The 26,080-nt window shown below is 47.1% G+C and overlaps 1 protein-coding gene across 1 annotated transcript in view; it reads left to right on the top strand.

Annotated features, from left to right (window-relative positions):
• The window catches only part of LOC128422517 (collagen alpha-1(VII) chain-like), a 69,891-nt gene extending 45,971 nt beyond the window's left edge, over nt 1-23,920 (top strand). Inside the window, exons 20-25 of the mRNA XM_053406609.1 lie at nt 2,643-2,696; nt 3,642-3,690; nt 6,262-6,339; nt 7,668-7,955; nt 16,739-16,909; nt 23,764-23,920. Of these exons, the coding sequence (XP_053262584.1) occupies nt 2,643-2,696; nt 3,642-3,690; nt 6,262-6,339; nt 7,668-7,955; nt 16,739-16,909; nt 23,764-23,771 (648 nt within the window). The 3' untranslated portion in view covers nt 23,772-23,920. The remainder of the gene's footprint in view (nt 1-2,642; nt 2,697-3,641; nt 3,691-6,261; nt 6,340-7,667; nt 7,956-16,738; nt 16,910-23,763) is intronic.
• Nucleotides 23,921-26,080: the final 2,160 nt, after the last annotated feature.

The raw sequence follows: 26,080 nt of genomic DNA on the forward strand, positions 1-26,080 counted from the left end.
ACAACAAATTTAAAACACTTAATTGATGCAACAAAAAACAGCATAAAATACAGTATAAAATGTGAATAACAATAAATTCAGAATTCAAAAATCAATTTAGGGGGAACATCCATCCAATAAACATTAGATGATCACCAGGGCTAGAGGGCTAAATTAGTCCTATTTGGGCCAGCGAGGAGACCAGGGGAGAATCAGCTGTGGGGTCTCAGAGCGGGTAATCTTCATAAAAAGGGGAGGGGGAGGAAAGGAAGGGGAATAAAAGATCAGGCTAAGTTCAAATTGAAAGCCAGGCGGAATAGCTCTGTCTTACAGGCCCTGCGGAAGGAAGTTAAATCCTGCAGGGCCCTGGTCTCATGGGACAGAGCATTCCACCAGGTTGGAGCCATCACTGAGAAGGCCCTGGCCCTGGTGGAGGATAATTAACTTCCCTAGGGCCCGGGACCTCTAAACTATGGTTATTCATGGACCTTAAGGTCCTCTGCGGGGCAGACCAGGAGAGGTGGTCCCGTAAATACGAGGGCCCTAAGCCACAAAGGGCTTTAAAGGTCAAAACCAGCACGTTAAACCTGACCCTATACTCCAGAGTGTTGGATGGAATGGCATGAATGCCATACAGATGTTTGTGTTCGTTTTCCAGACTGTCATTATTTGGGGGGTGAGAGTCATTCCCTTACCAGCCAATCCAGGTTGCCCAATTAAAGTGCATCATGAAACTGTGGAACTCACTTCCACAGGGGGCTGTGATCACCCCTGGAAAGTGTGGGATAATGCTTGCTTGACATCACCTGACCTCTCCCCAAGGATGAATGCTCATTGAACAGGTCATCCAGAAGCGAGCTTAGTTGGAGCACATCAGCTGTGCAGTCCTTGCCGACGTGGCAACCTCCAGATTTCTTGACTGCAGCTCCCATCATTCCCAGCCAGTCAAAAGTACTTGGGGTGTGGTCTGGGGAGAGGGCTGTGGCTGAGGAGATTTCCAAGGGCCAGGCAGAGAGGCCTAGAGGGCCACATCCGGACTCCCCAAACTCTGGAAGACCTGTTTACCAAAGGGCTGTCATCATTTCAGAATTCTTCCCAATCTGGCTTTGCAACTTGGCTTTTGGCTCTCATTGCCTAGTGATTCTTCTACTGTATCGACTGCTGCAGGGACAGCTATTCCTGAGTCACAGCCTTGTTTATTTCCTGCGGGCAGCTGTCACTTGCTTCCCCCCCCCTCGCTCCTTAACAGCTTTCTGCCAGTGTCCCATCTGCGACTGATGCAATTTGCGTCGGCACTCTGAGCGCCGTAAGCGAGAGCAGATTCAGAAAAATGGACCACTATGGCCTGGCCGTGGCCTTCTGGGGCATCATGTTGCTATTTCTAAAACACAAACCTGGTTAGAATTAGTTGCAGAACCATTCTCCAATCGATCATGCCCATCTTTGATATCTAATCCTTTCCCCTTCCTTTATTTTCTTCTTTGAGCCTGTTTTGATGTGTTTTCCTGTTTGCTGGGGCTCCTTCACTGCTAGCAGGGTTCTCTTAATACCGTATTTTTCCGTGTATAAGACTAGGGTTTCCCCCCTTTAAAATAATGTCAAAAATTAGGGGGCGTCTTATACACGGATACATCTCCCCCATTTTCTTAAATCTGAGTCCCCAAAAATAGTTTTATACATGGGGGCATCTTATAGACAGAAAAATACGGTATATGGCACTGCTAACCTCTGTATTGTAATGCCCAAGGCAGCAATTTGATCCTTTCTTGGTATACAGATACTTCACAACAATGAAATGGGGGCAAATTTTAGGGAGGCCAGCCCTGAAGAACTGCTGCCAGTCAGTGTTTAACAATACTGAGTTGGATGGGCCAATGTGTCTTTCATTGTAGTTCTATGGGATTTTAGTTTTGATTCAGGGTTCAGTGCCAGGATGCCTGGGCTGCAGGAAGCAAGGAGGGTGCATCAGCTCAGCAATGAAGAAACACTGAGGATCTGATATCTTGGATGCTTGCAATCCATTGTTGTGGGATAACCACCATGCTTAAATCTAATTAATACATGAAAGGGTTAAGACCATAGAGTAAGCTGTCCTGCCAGGCTTAGCTCAGTCACTCCCCCTCACCTAGGAAGGAAAGTAATCAAGCATATTGTTTCCCTTCAGTCTATCTGAGAAGTTCAGCGTGTGAAGAGGTTTGAGCTGGTTGCTGCAGCTCAGACCGCATGGCTCTTACAAGCCATAATTCAGGAACTTAGTTACCACTGTAACTAAGACATGTTTACTGCCTGTGTTTTTCTGACTGATGTATGGGAAAACACATTAACTCAATCTTTGAAGAGTTTGTAAGCAAACCAATTTAAATTTGCCAAACGTGTGGTCTTTTTTTATGCTGAGGGAAGAGGGGAACTTTGAAAGGAACTTAGAAGAGCAAGTTTTAAAAATCTAACAGCTCTTTACTTTGTTGCATATTTTGTGATCTCTGTTGGGGTTCTCTCACCAACTAACACTTGTCCCAAACCTGGATCATGGCACTTAGAGAATTCTCTCCTTATATACTTATTTTCCCCCCTTGCCACCAACAATTATTAGGGTTGATGTTGATGCAAACTTCTCCACCAATACCTTTTGTTTGTTTGCGTTAGTTCATCTGTCTTTTCAACAGGGGGAGGATGGCCCAGCTGGTCGGAAAGGAGAAAAGGGAGATCCCGGACTTTCTGTAAGTGGCTTATTCATAGATTTGTGACTATTTGGGGCCACGTTTCAAGGATTCTTCAGCTGTGATTTTTTGGGGTCCCTTCCAACCCCACACTTCTCTGATTCTGTGACTGATTCCGTTTCGCAAGATCCTCCAAAACCCTCAGGAAATGAGCAAGAAGTTTGATAATAAAATAATAATAATAATAATCTAATATTTATACCCCGCCCATCTGACTGAGTTTCCCCAGCCAATTTCCCCAGTTTCTTAGAATGTCTTATTTGAGCCGGGGGGGGGGTCACGTGACATCCCTAACGAGCACCAGAAAGGACGAATGGGGTAGAATCTAGGGGCAGGAAGAGAAATCCAGTTGCTTGCACTGAAAGGTAAACTTACCTAATTCACACTTTCTGAAACACAGCACACGCATCCTTCGAAATTTTGAAGTGCTGTTCTCCAGCCACATTATGAGCACAGATATGCATATCCCAGAGTAAGGTGTTCACATAAATTCATATGTTATTGGGAATAACAAACAGAGACATACTATATTTAGGGGGAAATAATTTTTATTGAATGATTTTATGTTACAAAAAACAATACAACCATACTACCACTAAATATAATTAAGAAATAAAAATTACATACATCGATATTTAGTTTGTCATTTGTTATTTACCGTCTTATTTCCTCCCAAACATTCCATACAAAAACACACATATGTGCAGACACCCACACACAAAATGATAATAATGAAAGTATATATATATATATATATATTATAAAAGTGTAAACTAATATGGAGAATCCAACTTAAGACAGGAAATGCAAAGAACTGAGAGAAGCTTAAACTGCCGTGTTTGCCCACCCGTGGCAGAATCTACTTTGAGTGCCAGGCAAGAGTGAACTGGGAAGTAGAGTTTGCAGGATCCTAACCTCCGCGTTTCTGCTTTGTTGCGGCCGCAGGTGGGAGACGTAAAGGACATTGTCAGGAGCGAGATGAGCGACAAAGATGGTGAGCAAAGCCAAAGCAGCCCCTCCCCCCCCGCCCCCAGTATTGAGACTGGCAGCCCCTGAGACTCCTCTACTGTAAATTGGATCAATTTGAATGCTGGCACAGTCTTGCCTGTCAAAGCAAATTTCACCCCATTAGCTGCAAACCGGGCTGTTTTGCCAAGCCAGCTGGCTAGATGAATCCCAGCTCTTGCTGGGCACGAGGTCTTTGCGGCGACCGTGACCTTCATTGTGGGCGGTCGTGACTTACCTCCATAGCCAGAGTTTGCAAATTCCTTATCCCTGCGGGGTTGGAGCAGCAAATCCCTCTATTTTCACGCTGGTCCCTCTGTTTATGGCTTTTGGCTCTCTTGTGAAGAGGTAGGGAACCTCAGACCTGAGGAATGAATGTGGCCCTCCAAACCTCTCTGCCTGGCCCTTGGAAGCCTCCTTAGGCCACATTGGCTCTGCTTTATACGCATTGAGTGTTTTGTTTTGTTTTGTTTTGTTTTGTTTTGTTTTGTTTTGTTTTGTTTTGTTGCCTGGCTAGAAATCCTTTAAATCTGACAATCCCTCTGTTATGAGGACTATGAATACAACCTCCCGGGCAGGACTGGAACTTAGAGGGGAGGGGTGTTATGTACTGAGTTGAATAGGATCCAAAATGCAGCAGTCTGATTGGTCCTAGAACAATAGGGTTCAGAATGCAGCAGTCTGATTGGTCCACAGGAGCCACCCAATCCAGCTCCAGGTGGAAGTGAATCCGCAACCTGATTGGCCTACAGGGGAATCCCGGAATTAGCCAATCACATGGGGCCCATTGTGTAAATAATGTATATAAAGCAGACATTCTGGGGGAACTTCCATTCCTCCTCACCACTATGAGCTGAATCAAGAGCATGAAATCCACTCTCGACTCTGAATATATTTCACCCTCTTATTTATCTGGCTGGATGAATGAATGCTTTGAATTAAATCTTTATCGCTAAAAGCTATAAGCCATCATAATTGGTCACAATGCGTAAAATACAAATACAGTGGTACCTCCGGTTGCGGACAGGATCTGTTCTGGAGCTCTGGTCGGATCCTGACATTTCTGCAACTGGAGGGACCGCTTCTGCGCACGCACACGCGGCAGAAACCCAGAAATATACTTCCGGGTTTGCCGCTTATGTATCCCGAAGTTTATGTAAGCGGAGGGATACGTAAGCGGAAGTTACGACCTTAATTGATTTAAAACTGAACAGTAACAACAGCAAAGCAAACATACAGAAATGCAAAAACCACACCTGCATAAGTTAAGGACTCCACTTCTCACACTTATGATATGCTTGTCTTGGTGCCTAGCTCTCAACTTACTTGCAGCCAAGGCAAATTTTGCAACCTGTGCAGTGGTACCTCAGGTTAAGTACAGTGGTACCTCGGGTTACATACGCTTCAGGTTACAGACTCCGCTAACCCAGAAATAGTGCTTCAGGTTAAGAACTTTGCTTCAGGATGAGAACAGAAATTGTGCTCCGGTGGCACGGCGGCAGCGGGAGGCCCCATTAGCTAAAGTGGTGCTTCAGGTTAAGAACAGTTTCAGGTTAAGTACGGACCTCCGGAACGAATTAAGTACTTAACCCGAGCTACCACTGTTTATACATTATTGCCAGCCAGCAAAATAGAGATTTTGGATAGATGCTTGTGGGGTTTGTGAGAGCCTGCATAGAAGCTATCCTATTGTGCAATGTTAAAATTGGCTATTTGTTCTCCTTCCACTGTTGCCTCTAACCTCACCCACCGCTGGCTTCTCAGTTTGATCCTTTTACATGGTTTGGATGTTTTTGTGGTATTTTATGCATTGTGACTTGCCATTATTTTTATTGATTATACTTCAGTAATTCTTTATTGTAACTGATATGTGTGAACTGTTTAATTATGATTATTTGCTGATATTTAATTTTACTGTCCACTACTCGGTCCCTGCCCCTGCCAACCTAACAGTTCGAAAGCACGTCAAAGTGCAGGTAGATAACTAGGTACCGCTCCGGTGGGAAGGTAAACGGCGTTTCCGTGCGCCGCTCTGGTTCGCTAGAAGCGGCTTAGTCATGCTGGACACATGACCCGGAAGCTGTACGCCGGCTCCCTTGGCCAATAAAGTGAGATGAGCGCCACAACCCCCGAGTCGGCCATGACTGGACCCAATGGCCAGGGGTCCCTGTACCTTTTTATTATATTCTAATGGGTTGCCAAATATTGCTGCATTTGATATGTTGCCTATTTTAAAGTTATTGTGGCTTCTTTGGATCAGATTGTTATTAGGCATGTGATCTATACTGCCGACCTTGTTGTTTCTTAAGCTTCTAAACCGGTTTACATATAGTAATATATAGGAAGGCAGTATACACATTATAAGTGAAATGAAGTGTGGCCCCCAGCAAATTGCCCGGAAGGAAATACAAACCTCAGCCTGGGCAAAAAGGTCCTCCCTGGGCCTACTCTAGTGCCCTCAGAGCAGAACAAGGGAAGGCAGGATGTTAAGAAACCTTTTCAAACTGCACTTTCCCAAAGTACTGTGTCAAAATCTCTTTTTCTCTTCCCTTTATCACAGCTTGTGCCGGTGAGTTGGGAACAGGGAACACCATGCTGTTCCAAGGGATAAGTATGGCATTTCTAAACTTTCAAATAGGTAGCTGCAAGAGGCAGAAATGTCTCATAATAATTAAATAATAATAATAATAATAATAATAATAATAATAATAATAATAATAATAATAATATTGTGGGAGTACTTGGAGCTCGCAAAGCTGACAGATGATAAACCTAAAAAGATGGTGAAAGAAGAATGGGAATGTTTAAATAATTATCTAGGGGATAATTATCCCCTTTTGTTTCCTTTTCCCCCCTTTCCCTTTTTTATTTCTTTCTTCCTTCTTCTTCCCTTTTTCTTTCTTCTTTTTTCTTTCTCATAATGGCTTATGTTCTATGCCATGTACTTTGATATTTTTTGTATTTTTTTTAGCCTTTTCCATTATTAAGGATTTTTCTTTTGTAATTTTGGTTGTTTATATTTATCTGTATTTGTTTAAGGCAAAATAAAAATTTAAATAATAATAATAATAATCTGACTGGATTTCCGCAGCCACTCTAGGCGGCTTGCAGCGCATAAAAAATTGCAAAACATTAGACATTTTTAAAAGTTCCCATACGGGGAAGCGATTGATGGTGACAATGGTGGTCATTACTGACTAGATTTCTTATCCGCCCTTCCCCGTAAAGTTCCCAGAGTGGATTGTAGCTATATAAAAACGCAACATTGAAATTAGTTAAAACAATTTGCAATGAGAAAAATAGTTTGGATCCTAAATATGCGCACACACACACGCACACACCCCTGGTGTCAAGGTCAGAGTAAATAATAATAATAATAAATTTTTATTTATACCCCGCCCTTCCTGGTTCAAAAACTGGGCTCAGGGCGGCTAACAACAAATTTTTAAACATTTTAAAACACTTAATTATAAAAACAGCATAAAATACAGTATAAAAATGTTAAGTTGTGGGTGAACATATCAGACGACACAGCGATTCTTCCAAAGCAGTTCTTTATTTGTAAGCTGGACAGAACTGAACTATCCAATCACTGAATGTCACTTTCGAGCCTTCATTTGCATACAAACTATCCAATCACTGAACGTCACTTTTGATCCTTCATTTGTATAACTATCTACAGTATCCCCCTTCTGGCCCAGGGTGAGAACTTCAGTACATAACAAAAAACATGAATAACAATAAAAATCAAAAATCAATTAGATAATCCCCAGGGCTAGCTGACTGAATTGGTCCTACTTGGGCCAGCAAGGAGGCCCGGGGAGAAGAGGTATGTCTTCTGCATACGACAAATCTATAACAATTAAGGTGCCAGACACACCTCTGTAGGAATTCCACATCTTAGGGGCTGTCACAGAGAAGGCCCTCTCCTGAGCCACCACCCTTGGGTGGTGCAATGACCAAGAGGGCTCCCTCTACCGATCTTAGCACCCAATAGGGTCTGTAGGAATACAGATATTTGGGGTCTAAGTCTTGTCCTCTCTCCCTCCCTCTCATTTTCCTTTCAAACAGGCAAAAACTTCCACCTGGCGAATAGATTGGCAGACCCCGATGTCGATTACCTAGCAGATGCCCAAGAGACAGAGAAAAGGTCTCTGCTGCCGGAAGGTCTGGCAGAGCAAGGATTATTTGGCGAAGTGCAGAACAGGACCAACGCAGGTGTGCTGCTGAGAGAATCTGTGCCACCTCTGGCAGGTAAATCTTTTTCTTCCCTAAGATGCTTGTTTGGCAACTTGGAAGACATTTTTCCTGGCACTCAGTGGTAGGCATAAAATGCACTCCCAAAAGCAGCCATATGGGGTGGGCAGGGAAATCCTAATTTTGCCCAGGGAGCAAGAGAGTGATGGATCTTTAACTCCACTTAAAGCTGCCCACAGTGGAAGATGCTGGAATCATATTTCGCTACAAGTCCAATTGATGGCTCGATTGAGATATGGATGGATGAAGGGATGGATAGATAAATAATGGGTAGCAAGGACCTTTTGGATAATGGTAAGGAAGAAGATCACTGCAGATCAGATGGTAACAGCAGTCACGAAATTAAAAGACGCCTGCTTCTTGGAAGAAAAGCGATGACAAACCTAGACAGCATCTTAAAAAGCAGAGACATCACCTTGCCAACAAAGGTCCATATAGTTCAAGCTATGGTTTTCCCAGTAGTGATGTATGGAAGTGAGAGCTGGACCATCAAGAAGGCTGATCACCGAAGAATGGATGCTTTTGAATTCTGGTGCTGGAGGAGACTCTTGAGAGTCCCATGGACTGCAAGAAGATCAAACCTATCCATTCTGAAGGAAATCAGCCCTGAGTGCTCACTGGAAGGACAGATCGTGAAGCTGAGGATCCAAGACTTTGGCCACCTCATGAGAAGAGAAGACTCCCTGGAAAAGACCCTGACGCTGGGAAAGATGGAGGCCACAAGGAGAAGGGGACAACAGAGGACAAGATGGTTGGACAGTGTTATCAAAGAGACCAAACCAGAGCGCACAGAAACGCCATTTACCAGTGGTACCTATTTATCCATTTGCACTGGTGTGCTTTCGAACTGCTAGGTTGGCAGGAGCTGGGACAGAGCAATGGGAGCTCATCCCGTCGTGGGGATTCGAACTGCTGACCTTCTGATCAGCAAGCCCAAGAGGCTCGGTGGTTTAGACCACAGCGCCACCCACATCCCTCTAAAGAGAAGGGCCTGTGGCTCAGTGGTTGGTCTTCTGCCTTGCTTGCAGCAGGTCCCAGGTAGGGCTAGGAAAAGACTCCCTGCCTAACCCAGGAATTAAAGGCAGCAAAGGTAACTGGATAGATTTGTGTGAGGGACCGAGGGGGTCCACGCTGCCCAAAGATGGTAGTGTTGGAGAAGCAAATGTCACTGGCAGAGGTAACATTTGAAATTGGGACACAGTAGAAGAAGGAGAGGGACGTGGGTGGCACTGTGGGTTAAACCACAGAGCCTAGGACTTGCCTATCAGAAGGTCGCGGTTCGAATCCGCACAACGAGGTGAGCTCCCATTGCTCGGTCCCTGCTCCTGCCTACCTAGCAGTTCGAAAGCACGTCAAAGTGCAAGTAGATAAATAGGTACCTCTCTGGCGGAAAGTTAAACGGCGTTTCCGTGCGCTGCTCTGGTTTGCCAGGAGCGGCTTAGTCATACTGGCCACATGACCCAGAAGCTGTACGCCGGCTCCCTCGGCCAATAAAGCGAGATGAGCGCCGCAACCCCAGAGTCGGTCACGACTGGACCTAATGGTCAGGGGTCCCTTTACCTTTACCTAGAAGAAGTGAGAGCCCTTTGATGTCCTATACTTCCTCATTGCATTGGCACAATAAGCTAGATGGGTTGTTAATTGTCCTTTTTATTGAGGTTCCTGCTCCTTTTCTTAAAAGCAGTACTTCAGGCACAGGAACCTGGGGTGTTTTAATTCAGGTTTAGTAGCGGGAGAGAGAAAGCGAGCGCAGGAAACGCAACAGGCGCTAAGGAAAATGAAATTAAGGTTAACACATGCCTAACAGCCTGCGCCTAACAGCCCAAGTCCTCCATATCCCTGATGTTGACCCTCCAAGGTTTTTGCGATTAGAAGCTGCCTTGACCCAAACCCACATACCACCTGAGTGCACAGAATTAAAAGCATTGCTTCCTGTCCTATGGCGTAGGAATGCAGCCTCCTTTTGCAGAGTGGAAAGGTGGCAAGCTAAGCCTGTTGTCCTGATGGAAGTGGCAACAATTCAGCTCCCAATTCCAGGGGCTTTGGATGCCCAGGGATCCTGGCACACTATATTCAGACAGAGAGAAGAGATGATGTTGCAGAGCACAGGTGTGCCATGCAACAAAATTATACAGCATCATCTCCTGGTGTCGTCTTTTCGTTTTGTTTATATGTCATGGATGCAAAAATAGTGCATTAGTCGCGGGTTTATACTGGACCGTCCGCACACGTCATTGCAGATAGTTCTGCAATACATCCCCTATGTTACAGCATTAGGGACGCAGGTGGTGCTGTGGCACTGAGCATCTTGGGCTTGCTGATCGGAAGGTCGGCGGTTCGATTCGCCGCGACGGAGTCAGCTCCCGTTGCTCTGGACAGGTTCAAGGTGCTGGTTTTGACCTTTAAAGCTCTTCGTGACTTAGGGCCCTCGTATTTACGGGACTGCCTCTCCTGGTCTGCCCCGCAGAGGACCTTAAGGTCCATGAATAACCATAGTTTAGAGGTCCCGGGCCTTAAGGAAGTCAGATTATCCTCCACCAGGGCCAGGGCCTTCTCAGTGATGGCTCCGACCTGGTGGAATGCTCTGTCCCAAGACCAGGGCCCTGCAGGATTTAACTTCCTTCCGCAGGGCCTGTAAGACACAGGTATTGCGCCTGGCTTTCAATTTGAACTTCGCCTGATCTTTTATTCCCCTTCCTTCCTTCCCCCTCCCCTTTTTATGAAGATTACCCGCTCTGGGATCCCACAGCTAATTCTCCCCTGGTCTCCTCGCTGGCCCAAATATGACTAATTTAGCCAGCTAGCCCTGGTGATCACCTAATGTTTATTGGATGGATGTTCCCCCTAAATTGATTTTTGAATTCTGAATTTCTTGTTATTCCCGTTTTATACTGTATTTTATGCTGTTTTTTGTTGTATCAATTAAGTGTTTTAAACTTCTTGTTAGCCGCCCTGAGCCCGGTTTTCTGAACTGGGAAGGGCAGGTTATCAATAATTTTTTTTTAATTCTATCCCAGCTCCTGCCAACCTAGCAGTTCGAAAGCACACCAGTGCAAGTAGATAAATAGGTACCACTGTAGCGGGAAGGTAAATGCCATTTCCATGCGCTCTGGCATTCGTCACTGTCCTCCGTGCGCCAGTAGTGGTTTAGTCATTCTGGCCACATGACCCGGAACACTGTGGACAAACGCCGGCTCCCTTGGCCTGAAAGCGAGATGAGCGCCACAACCCCATAGTCGCCTTTGATTGGACTTAACTGTCCAGGGGTCCTTTACCTTTACCTTTATGTTACAGCATTGTTTTCATGTGGAAGGGCAATCTTGCACTGCAGCACAACCCAAAGCAGGACAAAAATAGGTAAACCAGAATATTTTCAGTAAAAAGATGTTACGTGCTTTCAGCTGGAAGTTGCAGGGCATGCATCAACTGGAAGGAAAACAATATATCTATCAGGATTAGGTGTGACCATCCCAATAACATCATGAGTGCACATATCATTAAAGGTAAAGGGACCCCTGACCATTAGGTCCAGTCGTGGCCAACTCTGGGGTTGCGGTGCTCATCTCGCTTTATTGGCCAAGGGAGCCGGTGTACAGCTTCTGGGTCATGTGGCTAGCATGACTAAGCCGCTTCTGGCGAACCAGAGCAGCGCACGGAAACGCCGTTTACCTTCCCGCTGGAGCGGTACCTATTTATCTACTTGCACTGGTGTGCTTTCAAACTGCTAGGTAGACAGGAGCAGGGACCAAGCAACGGGAGTTCACCCCGTCGCGGGGATTCGAACCGCCGACCTTCTGATCGGCAAGTCCTAGGCTCTGTGGTTTAACCCACAGCGCACATATCATCAAGAATGCAAAATAAAGAGGGCGTCTAGGTGCTCATGGGATGGAACACTTTCCCATCAAAGAATTCCCCCGCATATAGAGAACTAGCTTGTCAGGGGCAAGGGTTCTAGCTGCCTGACCTGCTAGATTTACACATACAGGGCATTTTTACCATGTAAGAGCTTGCAGTCCAGACCAGAGATAGTTTCGCCACCTCCATGAGAATAAAGCCCATTGTTTATTGCTAACTCTCAGGGCTTCCATTGAGCTGGACTTTCGAATCATCACTGCTACTTGCCATTAGCAACAGGTTCTAGGACGGGCTCATGTGGAATCTGATTAATAATAATAATAATAATAATAATAATAATAATAATAATTTATTATTTATACCCCACCCATCTGGCTAGGCTTCCCAGCCACTCTGGGCAGCTTCCAATATTAAAATACTGTAAAACAGCAAACATTAAAAGCTTCCTTAAGTGGGGAAACCTACCTAATTCACACATTCCGAAAAAGTACATAAAACGAAAATCCACCGTCCGTTGAAATTTGCACTTGTCTGAATTTTGCTAGGCCGTTTCTCCCGTCGAGTGATATTTATGAAAACGTGCAGATGTGTGCGTTAGAAGGCATAGATCCACGAATGTGACTTGCCAAAAAAGGCATTCTGCTAGGGGAAATAGCTTTGCAAAAAAATGTGCGAACAAATTTTTGCAAGGACTAAAAAAAATAAAATAAAGTGATGTGGAAATATGGAGACTTGACTTTAAGATAGGAAAACAGAGAAACAGAAATTGACAAATTTCCCCATTCCTTTCTTCTCTCCATCCTAACAAGGACAGTTTTTGAGCCCAGGGGGCTTGAAGGGGGTGGAATGTTGTAGGCCTACATGCAATTGACCCTCAGCTCAGCATCCCATTAGTGGCCGGCAGCCGGGCTTATAAATAGCTCTTCCCTAGCGTTGAGTGCAGATAGCAAAACTGAATGCTAACAGGATTCTGCCATCGGGACAGATTCATTCGCTCCTGTTTAGTTTTGGACCCTCTCAGACATACAGATTCCCCCCCAGCTCCCTGACATTCATCCCCCGGCCTCCCCCAACACGGCCACCGATTCCCCTCTGACTAACACCCAACCTTTTCGCCTAAGCCGTTAAAAGCCATTAAGTCTCCTTTTTATTGCTCCCGATGCTTCTGCCGCCCGGCGATTGTTTCCGTGACATTTTTATCTAGAGCTCCTCGTACGGCGGGGAGAGGGAGGGGGGTGCAGGCCATGCCGAGCCCGTAGCGATCAATATTTAAATCTCTCAGCAAATTTATTTGCATGCCCTCATTAACCGGCGGATTTCCATTTGCCTCTGCGGCTCCAGGGGATCAGGAGATAATGGATCCGTCTCGGCGCTGGCGGTGGCGAGCACGCCAAGCCCATTACGGGGTGAAAAGCAGCGAATTAAATGGCATTTCGGAGAGTCACTTTCACTAGAGGAAGTGTCCCTGGTAATGGAGCACATGTGGGGCGGGGGGGGGAGTAGCTTAACCAGCCCCCGGGGGGGGAAGCCTGTCTCTTTTCAACAGCGAAGGAAATTGGCGAATATGAAGCTGAGCTTTCACCTATGGTTGACATCAACCCGGTGCAAAGTTCTAGCTATTTTATCTATCTATCTATCTATCTATCTATCTATCTATCTATCTATCTAATGCCCTGCCCATCTAGCTGGGTTTCCCCAGCCACTCTGGGTGGCTCCCAACAAATATTTAAAAACACAATAAAACATCAAACATTAAAAACTTCGCTAAACAGGGCTGCCTTTAAATGTCTTCTAAAAGTCAGCTACAGTGGTACCTCGGGTAACAGACGCTTCAGGTAACAGACTCTGCTAACCCAGAAATAGCACCTCGGGTTAAGAACTTTGCTTCAGGATGAGAACGGAATTCGTGCTCCAGCGGCACAGTGGCAGCGAGAGGCCTCATTTGCTAAAGTGGTACCTCAGGTTAAGAACAGTTTCAGATTAAGAAGAGACCTCCAGAACAAATTAAGTTCTTAACCCGAGGTACCACTGTAGTTGTTTATTTCCTTGACATCTGGTGGGAGGGCACCACTACCAAGAAGGCCCTCTGCCTGGTTCCCTGTAACTTGGCTTCTCACAATGAGGGAACTGCCAGAAGACCCTCGGCACTGGACCTCAGTATCCGGGCAGAACGATGGGGGTGGAGACGCTCCTTCAGGTATAATGGGCCAAGGCTGTTTAGGGCTTTAAAGCACCAACACTTTGAATTGTGCTCGGAAACGTAGTGAGAGCCAGTGTAGATCTTTCAGGACCGGTGTTATGTGGTCTCGGCAGCCGCTCCCAGTCACCAGTCTAGCTGCCGCATTCAGGATTAGTATAAAGCGCTCTTTCAACAAACTGCCTGTTGACATGAGAATGGGATTCCTCTTGACAAAAAATATCAGAAGATGAATAAGACCGAAAGCGGTCCACATCCGTTCTAATATCCTGTTCCCAAAGTGGCCAATGAGATGCCGCAGTGGGAAGCCCTGAAGCAGAACCAAAACACAACAGCCCTGTCAAAACATAGCCATCACAGCAAGTTGTCACTGATAGCCTCCGTGAATTCACACAAGAAGAAGAAGAGTTTGGATTTGATATCCCGCATTATCACTACCCGAAGGAGTCTCAAAGCGGCTAACAATCTCCTTTCCCTTCCTCCCCCACAACAAACACTCTGTGAGGTGAGTGAGGCTGAGAGACTTCAGAGAAGTGTGACTGGCCCAAGGTCACCCAGCAGCTGCATGTGGAGGAGCAGGGAAGCAAACCCGGTTCACCAGATTACGAGTCCACCGCTCTTAACCACTACACCACAACCCCCTTTACACGCTGTCCAAGTTGGTGGCTGTCGCTGTATCCTATGGATGTGAATTCCATGCACTCATCAAATTGTAGAGTTGGGAGGGACCCCAAGGGTCATCCAGTCCAACCCCCTACAATGCAGGAATCTCAACTGAAGCACGCCTGACAGATGACCACTCAACCTCTGCTTGGGAGTTAGAAGGACGCAGGCGCCGCCAAAGGTTCCAGGGTCAACCTGACCTGGATCCAGATTGTGAACTATTTGAGGGGCTTCACACAGGAGAGGGACCGCTTCTCCTGGTATGCCCCATGGAGGACCTTAAGGTCCACAAATGACAACATTTTGGAGGTCCCAGGTCGCAAGGTGGTTAGATTGGTCTCAACTAGGGCCAGGGCCTTTTCAGTACTGGCCCCGACTTGGTGGAACGCTCTGTCTCAAGAGACTAGGGCCCTGTGGGACTTGACATCTTTCCACGGGGCCTGCAAGACAGAGCTGTTCCACCAGGCCTTCAGTCTGGACTCATTCTGACTCTTATGTTTCCCTCCCCTTATGGTTTTAATCTATGGGCTACTATTAAAATGAGGCTGCATTTTAAATTATATTTTAACCTGTATTCTAAATTGGTTTGTGTGTTTTTTAATTGTAATTTTACTGGTGTTAGCCGCCCTGAGCCCAGCTCTGGCCGGGGAGGGAGGGGTATAAATAAAAAATTCTTATTATTTATTATTATTAATTATAGTTTAAAACCATAACTACATGTGAGGTGGGGGGGAGGCACCTGCATGCAGCCTGCAGACTTCTATTCCCTTCCTCGCCACCATACTTCTTAAAAACCTCCAAGGAGGGAGAGTCTACCATCTCCTGAGGGCTAGTCCGTTGCACTGTTGAACGGCTTGCTATCAGAAATTTCTTCCTGAAGTTTAGTTTGAATCTCCTGTCTTGTAACTTGAAGCCATTGGTTCGAGTCCTACCCTCCAAAGCAGAAGAAATCTCTTCAAATATCTCAGGGGGCTGTCACATAGTACAGTAGCTGCACGCGCAAAATTCGGAAAACTGCAAATTTCAAAGGATGGTTGTGTTTTTTCGGTTGTTGTGTTGTTTTGGACACTGCAAAATAGGGTGGTTTTTCTTCGCATTTGACCTGAATTAAAGTTCTTCTCCACGTCCTTAGCTGTAAAAGGTAAAAGACCCCTGGACGGTTAAGTCCAGTCAAAGGCGACTATGGGGTTGCAGCGCTCATCTCGCTTTCAGGCCGAGGGAGCCGGCGTTTGTCCACAGACAGCTTTCCGGTCATGTGGCCAGCATGGCTAAGCCGCTTCTGGTGCAACAGAACACCGTGACGGAAGCTAGAGCGCATGGAAACGGCGTTTACCTTCCCGCCAGAGCGGTACCTATTTATCTACTTGCACTTTGACGTGCTTTCGAACTGCTAGGTTGGCAGGAGCTGGGACAGAGCAACAAGAGCTCACCCCGTTGTGCGGATTCAAACCCCTGACCTTCTGATTGGCGAGTCCAAGAGGCTCAGTGGTTTAGACCACAGCGCCACCCGCATCGCTGTGACCAACCCTAACTGAAATGCATTCCGATTTCTCCACTCTCTTACCCCATCTCTCTGCCCCCCTTGCTTCCTCTGTGCTGAATTTTGAATTGTTACCTCCTTGGGCCAGGGACCTATACAGTCATATCTCATTTTCCGTTTGCTTCATGTTACGTTTTTTCAGGTTGCGTCCCGCCGCAACCCGGAAGTACCAGAAAGGATTACTTCCGGGTTTCGCCGCTCACGCAAGGGCAGACGCGCAAAATGATGTCATGCGCATGCGCAGAAGCAGCGAATTGCAACCCGCGCATGCACAGACGCGCCGCTGCAGGTTGCGTTCCTTTCATGTTGCGAACGGGCCTCCGGAACGGATCCCGTTCTCAACCAGAGGTACCACTGTATTTATAGTGCACCAAGCATATTAATGGCACTGGTAGTACCTGGGGTTTTAAAATTGGATTTTCATTCAGCACGTTGAGTGTCTCTCTCTCTCTTCTCTCCACACAAAGTTGCTTGAAGTGATGATGACGTCTCACCCACTCACAAGATGTTTGTGGTTCTTTGCAGATCCCTGTGCCCTGCCAATGGATGAAGGCTCCTGTGTACGGTACACAGTCCTCTGGTATTACCACCAGGCAGCCAACAACTGCCGGCCTTTTATTTTTGGAGGTTGCGGGGGGAACGCCAATCAGTTTCCATCCAAGCAGAAATGCGAGCTGTGGTGCAAGAAGACTACAGGTGAGGTGGCTTTGTGTGCTGGTGAGGCAGTGTCACGGTCCGGTTCACGGGTGATCGAAGTCCCGGCAGGGGATGTCAGGACCGGGGGCAAGATGGCGGGGTGGGAGCAGGAACAGGGGTCCAGAAGCCAGGAGTCAGGAAGCCAAGAGTCCGAGGGTCAGAGAGCCGGGAGTCAAGAAGACAGGGGTCTGAGGATCAAGAAGCAAGGAGTCAAGAAGTCAGGGGTCCGAGGATCGAGAAGCAAGGAGTTACGAAGTCAGGGGTCCGAGGATCAGGAAGCAAGGAGTCACGAAGTCAGGGGTCCGAGGATCAAGAAGCAAGGAGTCAAGAAGTCAGGGGTCTGAGGATCAGGAAGCAAGGAGTCACGAAGTCAGGGGTCCGAGGATCAGGAAGCAAGGAGTCACAAAGTCAGGGGTCCGAGGATCAAGAAGCAAGGAGTCACGAAGTCAGGGGTCCGAGGATCAGGAAGCAAGGAGTCACAAAGTCAGGGGTCCGAGGATCAAGAAGCAAGGAGTCACGAAGTCAGGGGTCCGAGGATCAGGAAGCAAGGAGTCACGAAGTCAGGGGTCCAAGGATCAAGAAGCAAGGAGTCACGAAGTCAGGGGTCCGGGGATCAGGAAGCAAGGAGTCACGAAGTCAGGGGTCCGAGGATCAAGAAGCAAGGAGTCACGAAGTCAGGGGTCCGAGGTGTTAGGATATTTCCGTTCCACCTTAAGAAGGGAGCAGGTTGTTGTGTCACATCCCGCGTATTTCCTGTTCACAGGAAGTTTCTCTTTTGTTTATTGCTTTCGTTCTCACTCTGCGCCTGAACATCGAAGCAGGCAGTCATGTTTTTTTCTTTGTTCTGATCAACGCTGAATAAAGTTGTAAATAATGCTCTCCTGAGTGCACCTTTCGTTGTGCGAACTCTGCTGAAAGAGCGTGCACCAGCCTTGGAATGTGGCATGTTATTTTTGAGGCTCGTGTCGCTAATTGACTGATACTGTATCTACGGGAGATTGATGGATCGTCCGGAATCGACGTGGGGTCAGGATGGCCTTTGTCTCCCTGGCAGTATCCCAACAACAGGTTATGGGCCCAGATTCACGGCACTTACAGGAGAGTAAGACTGCGAGAGACTGCAGAGGTATGTGTGGAAAAGTCAAGGCTTTTTTCGTTGCTGCGGCATAGTCACTTTGATGTCCGGCTGGCTAATTAGCCTGGGAGTCGAGCCAAGCTAGGCTTCAAGATTTATGGGTGCCAAGATAAGGAGTCTCTGATCAAGAAGCAGGGAGTCACGAAGTTAGGGGTCCAAGGATCAAGAAGCAAGGAGTCACAAAGTCAAGGGTCCGAGGGTCAAGAAGCAAGGAATCAAGAAGTCAGGGGTCTGAGGATCAAGAAGCAAGGAGTCACGAAGCCAAGGTTCAAGGATCAGGAAGCAAGAAGCAAAACGTAGCAAGGCAGGAAGTGTGTTGCTGTGACAAAGAGTCGAAGGGAAATGCTGACCTTATATCCCTTCCCAGCTCTTGCCACCAGGTGCTGTGAGTTACCAATTGGCCTCACCTGTGAGGCCGTGCCTTGCCTCTTCAGAACAAACTGAGGAAGGCCCCAGTCCTGCAGAGTCCTACTAGTCACAGGGCCTGGCTCCTGCAAGTACTCCTGACAGGCTGGGACCGAGGGGCATGTGGCTGTTGTGCTCTTTGCCCCCCTGCCTGGATCTGAGCCTTCCAAGGCCTTGCAACTGTGCGCCCATTGACACCCCCCTCCACATCACCCTCTCCAAGCAGCCTTGCAAATCTCAGACTCAGGGAGGGTATCACGTGGAGGGTGCAACAGCCATGTTGCTCGGGGCTGGTGCTGCTTCAGCGGTGGCAGGGGCTGAGGCTGGGGGTGTGGGGGGGGGCTCCATTTGCCCTCTGCCCCTCACCCAGCCCCCTGCATGGGGGCATGAGCACACACACACCCTACCCCGGCGGCATGGAACTTGTTGGCATAGGCTGGTATACAAATTTAAACGGCCTCGGCCCGGTATACCTGAAGGAGCATCTCCACCCCCATCGTTCAGCCCGGACAATAACGTCTGGCTCCGAGGGCCTTCTGGCAGTTCCCTCACCGCAAGAAGTGAGGTTCCAGGGAACCAGGCAGCGGGCCTTCTCAGTGGTGGCGCCCGCCCTGTGGAACACCCTCCCATCAGATGTCAAGGAAATAAACAACTATCTAACTTTGGGAACACACCTGAAGGCAGCCCTGTTTAGGGAAGTTTTTAATGTTTGACCTTTTATCGTGTTTTTAATATTCTGTTGGGAGCTGCCCAGAGTGGCTGGGGGAAACTCAGCCAGATGGGCAGAGTATAAATAATAATAATAATAATTATTATTATTATTATTATTATTATTATTATTATTATTATTATTAATTTTCAATGCAAAATTACAACAAAAATTACAAACATTGAATCAAAAATAAAACAGTACAAACAAGGGGGGGACAAAAGAGGAAAAAAACACAAAAACCGAAAACACACAACTTAGAAAGAGTAAAAATTTCGAGGTCTTAGAACAAAGGACGGAAGTCAATACAGTGGTACCTCGGGTTAAGTACTTAATTCATCCCGGAGGTCCGTTCTTAACCTGAAATTGTTCTTAACCTAAGGCACCACTTTAGCTAATGGGGGACTCCTGCTGCCACTGCTGAGCGATTTCTGTTCTCATCCTGAAGCAAAGTTCTATTTCTGGGTTAGCGGAGTCTGTAACCTGAAGCGTCTGTAACCCGAGGTACCACTGTATGTGTATATATATGTAATGATTAGATTAGAATGATGATATGGTTTTATTTGTAGATGTGTGGGGTTTTTTGAGTATAAATTATTATTATTATTATTATTACTCCCCAAACATACAAAGCAGTGCTGAGATGGATGGAGCAGTGCTCTAACTCAGCCTAACGCAACTTCTTTTGTTCTTTTTGGGGGGGCTGTAGCTCCTTGCGTGCCCCACGTCCGATCCCCTATATCTCCAGGTCAGACTTGGAGAGCAGCCTTTCCTGAATTCCCCAAGATCTACTGCCTGCCAGGGTAGACAATAACCCTGACCATGTTCTGACTCAGTGTGAAATAGCTGCCTGTGTCCCAGCCCCAAAGATGGTTCTTCAGACCCTGCCAGGCTGCCAGTGCCTCCTAGAAAATTTTTCAGATTAAGGGCTGGTGCAGGTACCATATTTTCTCCCGCCTCCACTTCCCCCGTTCCTTGCAAGCCGGTATGTGGCTGTGCGTAAAAACACCTATGCAGAAATTGGATTCAGCTGGCAATGAAGCAGTCCGTTGCTGGCTGATCCTAAACCCCTTTAGCTACTGTTCTGATGAGCTAACCCTCCTCTTTCCAGCTGAGCTGCTGCACCAGCTACGCAGATGCCAGATTGACGCTCTCCACAGTCAGTTTCCTCCCTTCCCACCCACGCCCTCAACGCAAGCAAGAGGAGAATAACATGCAAGACAAGAGAAAGGGAAGTTGAGCAAAAGTTCAGAGCAGCTGGGAACTTTTGCAGCGTGCAGTTGCACGCTCCCCTCCCTCACCAAGAAACCTCGTGGATCTCGTTAAAGTGTGCATATAAATAGGTAAAGGGACCCCTGACCATTAGGTCCAGTCGTGGCCGACTCTGGGGTTGCAGCGCTCATCTCGCTTTATTGGCTGAGGGAGCCGGCGTACAGCTTCTGGGTCATGTGGCCAGCATGACTAAGCCGCTTCTGGCGAACCAGAGCAGCGCACGGAAACGCCGTTTACCTTCCCGCCAGAGTGTTACCTATTTATCTACTTGCACTTTGACGTGCTTTCGAACTGCTAGGTTGGCAGGAGCAGGGACCAAGCAATGGGAGCTCACCCCGTCGTGGGGATTCGAACCGCCGACCTTCTGATCGGTGGTTTAACCCACAGCGCCACCCGTGTCCGGTGTGCATATACAGTGGTACCTCGGGTTACAGACGCTTCAGGTTACATACGCTTCAGGTTACAGACTCCGCTAACCCAGAAATAGTGCTTCAGGTTAAGAACTTTGCTTCAGGATGAGAACAGAAATCGTGTGGCGGTGGCGCGGCAGCAGCAGGAGGCCCCATTAGCTAAAGTGGTGCTTCTGGTTAAGAACAGTTTCAGGTTAAGAACGGACCTCCAGGACGAATTAAGTTCTTAACCCGAGGTACCACTGTAAATATATCGCTCCAAATCCTGACAGGTCCTTTCATTCCTCTCTGTTTTTCACTCCGGGCAAAATCTGGCGAACGGGGCAACACTTGTGGGTAAACCACTTCATGATCGATTAGGAGCTGCCTCCTAAATGTTGTCACCCCTATACAAAAGAAGAAAGACCCCCTGAGAGCAGATCGTGGGTCTGCCTAATCCAGGGGTCAGCAAACTTATTCAGCAGGGGGCCGGTCCACTGTCCCTCAGACCTTATGGGGGGCTGGACTATATTTTGGGGGGGAAATTAATGAACAAATTCCCACGCCCCACAAATAACCCAGAGATGCATTTTAAATAAAAGGACACATTCTACTCATGTGAAAACACCAGGCAGGCCCCACAAATAACCCAGAGATGCATTTTAAATAAAAGTGCACATTCTACTCATGTGAAAACACCAGGCAGGCCCCACAAATAACCCAGAGATGCATTTTAAATAAAAGGACACATTCTACTCATGTAAAAACACGCTGATTCCCGAACCGTTCCCAGGCTGGATTGAGAAGGCAATTGGGCCGCATCCGGCCCCCTGGGCCTTAGTTTGCCTACTCATGGCCTAATCCGAAAACAGGAAACCTGCAGTTTTCCTAGTATCATTGGATTCCAGCTCCTTTCAGCCCTGGCCATTGAATCTCCCGAGTTACAACTTTTTAGCACCCCTCATTTTTGGACTTTGAAAGTTGAAGAGTTCAACACACCCTAGTGGTTCGTTTCCAGCTGATGCATGCCCTGTAAATCCTGCTGGGATCCTGTAGCTTTTCATGCTGCACACATTCCAGGGTACAATTCTTGTCTCGCTGTACCCCCTGCCCAGATGGCAATGATGCAGTAACGCTGGGGAAGCATTGCAGAAAATATAATAATGCAGAATAATGTGTGGGTGGTCCAGTAGAAACCCATCCTGTATGTGCTACCATCGTGTCAATTACATGTCACAGAAGACACCCTCTGTGTGCAGCACCCCTAAAGGTAAAGGTAAAGGACCCCTGGATGGTTAAGTCCAGTCAAATGCGACTATGGGGTTGCGGTGCTCATCTCGCTTTCAGGCCGAGGGAGCCGGCATTTGTCCACAGACAGATTTCTGAGTCATGTGGCCAGCAGGACCAAACTGCTTCTGGCGCAACAGAACACCATGACAGAAACCAGAGCACATGGAAATGCTGTTTACCTTCCCACCAGAGTGGTACCTATTTATCTACTTGCACTGGCGTGCTTTCAAACTGCTAGGTAGGCAGCAGCTGGGACAGAGCAACGGGAGCTCACCCCATTGTGCAGATTCGAACCGCCAACCTTCTGATCAGCAAGCCCAAGAGGCTCAGTGGTTTAGACCACAGCACTGTGGTGACGTTTAGGGAGGCAGGAGAGGATATATTATTTTATGATATCCATCCTAACTTGCGTCAACAAGTTCTATAACTCAGCAGAGTTGTTAAACAATCCCCCTTTTAACTTACACAGCGGTTAGCTAGTTGCAGGCTCATCTGAGCCTCACTATTTAGGATTCCTGGTTTCCCTTTTTATATCCCTCCTAAAAGAATAGACACGACCATCTGATTAAAGTTAACATAAAACTAGTTTACATACAACCATCCAGTTCACAATAAGATCCCTGAAGGAAGACTTAATTTACAGAACAACATATAACTATCTGAACTATCCGTAAGGGAAATATTCTCAAATGACTGTGACTCAGCAGTCACTTCTCCTAACTCTTAGGAACTCAAAATGAAGTACAGTGGTACCTCGGGTTAAGTACTTAATTGGTTCCGGAGGTCCGTTCTTAACCTGAAACTGTTCTTACCCTGAAGCACCACTTTAGCTAATGGAGCCTCCTGCTGCTGCCGCACCGCCGGACCACGATTTCTGTTCTCATCCTGAAGCAAAGTTCTTAACCTGAAGCACTATTTCTGGGTTAGCGGAGACTGTAACCTGAAGCGTATGTAACCTGAAGTGTATGTAACCCGAGGTACCACTGTACAAGAAGAGCAGAACACTGAGGCCGTGTGCTCCTCTGTCCAAAAACAGGCCACACCCACATTAAATCACATCCAAAGGAAATCTGTCCAAGCTCAGAAGGAACTAGCAAGTTTTCTCCTGAGAGAAGAAGAAGAAGAAGAGTTTGGATTTGATATCCCGCCTTTCACTCCCCTTCAGGAGTCTCAAAGCGGCTAACAATCTCCTTTCCCTTCCTCCCCCACAACAAACACTCTGTGGGGTGAGTGGGGCTGAGAGACTTCAAAGAAGTGTGACTGGCCCAAGGTCACCCAGCAGCTGCATGTGGAGGAGCGGAGACGCGAACCCGGTTCCCCAGATTACGTGACTACCGCTCTTAACCACTACACCACACTGGCTCTCAGATACAAAGCATTCCCCAGCATGTGCATTTTGGAATGTTGTATTTGGCTGCAATACGTTCTTGCATCCCGCAAGCGCCACCCGCATCCCTTAGCACCTCTAAAATTATATTGTCAGTCCCGAATGCATTGCAGATATCACTGTAGGTGGAGACTGAGTTGTTCCGTAAGGATTCAGTGATGCTTCTCATACCAAGATGTTCAAGCAATGAAAGATCTCTCTTCTAGCTGGTCTAAGATATGCTCTTGTTTTCTTTTGTTTCCCTTCCCTTCTGGAAACCTGCCACAGGACGATGACCGGTTGATGGGAACGAGGAAGCAGCATCAACCAGGACTGTACATTTGGGATAGCTGGACAAAGGCCGGATTTTGTTTTTTTGCCACTTACCTGTTCTGTGAACAAGGGAGATACCACTTGGGGGAGAAATAAATCCATTGGGAAAGGAGTTTCCGTTTCTTTGCTTGGAAGATGGTAACGTTGTTGTAAACAAAAAATGCCCTTCTCCCTTTTGGGGTATCCAAGAGCCCATATAGAGCCTTACATGGGTTCCCTATTGGAAGGAGAGAATAACAGAGAATATTGAGAAGCAAAGCAGCTAGTAAGCTTGATCTTTATTGATCTGTTGCAACAGGGTGCTCCCCTCACCCACAGGAGAGAGGAGGGACCTAGAAAAATGGCGTGCAAGGCCTTATAATGACTTTTGAAATTGCCACCCTGTAGATCAAGACCACCCCCAGAAACATCATACATACATCACAGAAGGGGTGTAACCTAAGACCACCCCTCAGATACATCACACCTACATCACAGAAAAGGCGGTCTAAAACAGAAAATTGAATATTGTTTTTCTCCTGTCCTTGTTTATCTCCTGTCTAGCAGGTTACTTGATTGGATTGCCTGGGGAGCCTGGCCATTCTTTTGTAGTGATAAATACTTAGTTCCAGGGCCAAGTCACAGTCTCACACCCTATTCAAACACAGACATACCCTTAAGACAGGATTTGTGAAGGAAAAGACAATGGGGAGACTTTTCCGTTTTCCTTTGACCTTGCAGAGAAAACATTTGGTCAGTTTGGGACAGTTTGGGAATCAAAATGGTTCCAGGTCGGTCTTCCTGTGCTGATCTATGTATGTGCTTGGTTGGTACACTTATGAACATTGAACATATGTCTAAGACCATAAAATTCCCATCACAACGTCCATAAGGACATTAGAAGAGATGTGCCGGTTGAGATCAAAGGCCTGTCTAGCGCAGGATCCTGTTTTCACAGTGGCCAACCAGATGCCCCAAAGGACCTGAGCACCCCACACACTCCCCTGCCCCAAGTTCCTGCGGGGTAGACTTCTGATATTTTCAGAAGTTGTAAAAGAAGCTCTTCTGCAGAATGGGTATGTTACGGAAAAATCTAGGTGCGAGGCTGCTTAGTCACCCAGCTGGTCGGGCAGAGCCCGCGGGTCCCTGCGGAATAAAGGAAGGAGTCCAGCCACCAACCGGAGCAAATCGCTGTAGACCAAAGTTTGTTGCGCAACAGGTTCAAAGAGGAATTTTGAACCCCGAGGATGGGGCAACAAGGACTTTTAAATCTTTCCCACCATATCCCAGAATACAGTTCGTGTAGCATCATTGCTACATCACTGACATGTCACAAAATGGGGAGGGCTAGACAGGGGTTACACTAGTTTAGCCTTGCCAAACATGTCCAGACAAGTCCTTGGTACAAGATTAGCATAAGCGGACATTTCAGGGCAAGACTCAGGTATAAGATGAGCATAGGCAAACACCTCTGAAGTCCCACCGCCCAAAGTACAATAGAACTTCCTTTGCATGTCTGGACCCCTTGGCAAGTTTGGTGATGGGATTAGGCTTTCCTTGGCCAACAACCAGCTCAGCGATTGTCACCTCTGGGCACTTCCTGAAGTCCTTTTTTAAGGGGAAAATAGCTTTGAAATGGAGGAAACTGGCAAAGGAGTTGATTTTCTATTATTTTTAAAGCTAGGTAACTTCCCTGAGCTGTCAAGTTGAAAGGATACATTCAGGCATAATATTTGTAACATTTAACAACTTTAAAGATGTGCCCCCCCCTAATTTCCGTAACAGATATATAAGGGATAAGACTCTCTCCCAGGTAACCTGGGTCAGAGCTGCCTAGGGTCTTGTATGTTAATGCCAACACCTTGAATTTGGCCCGATAGCCAACAGTGCAAATCCCGATGGCAGGATATATGCTGGCAGTCATTTGCTCCCACAAACAACCTAGATGCCACGTTCTGCACCATTGGCAGGCTCAGGAGCCATAGCTGTCAACCGTCCCTTATTTGGCGGGGAAAGTCCCTTATCCCAGCGCCATGTCCTGCTGCTGTCCCTTATTGATGATGTCCCTTAAATTTCCCGGGTTTCAAAGGAAGCAGCTCCTCTCCCTCCCTCCCTGCCGGTCAGGGAGGAGGGAGGCTCCAACTGTGTTGCTTGGCTGCGTTGCTCACCCAATAAGGAGTCTAAGAACGACTGGGGGGTGGAGCTTGCATGCCTTGTGCCGATCAATTTGGCCGTGTTGCCTGGGGACTCGCCTTTGCTCAGCGCTTCCCAGCGGAGAGGTGACGGTGGTTTT

This window comes from Podarcis raffonei, chromosome 10 (assembly GCF_027172205.1).
Source record: "Podarcis raffonei isolate rPodRaf1 chromosome 10, rPodRaf1.pri, whole genome shotgun sequence".
In the NCBI taxonomy this organism is placed as follows: domain Eukaryota; kingdom Metazoa; phylum Chordata; class Lepidosauria; order Squamata; family Lacertidae; genus Podarcis; species Podarcis raffonei.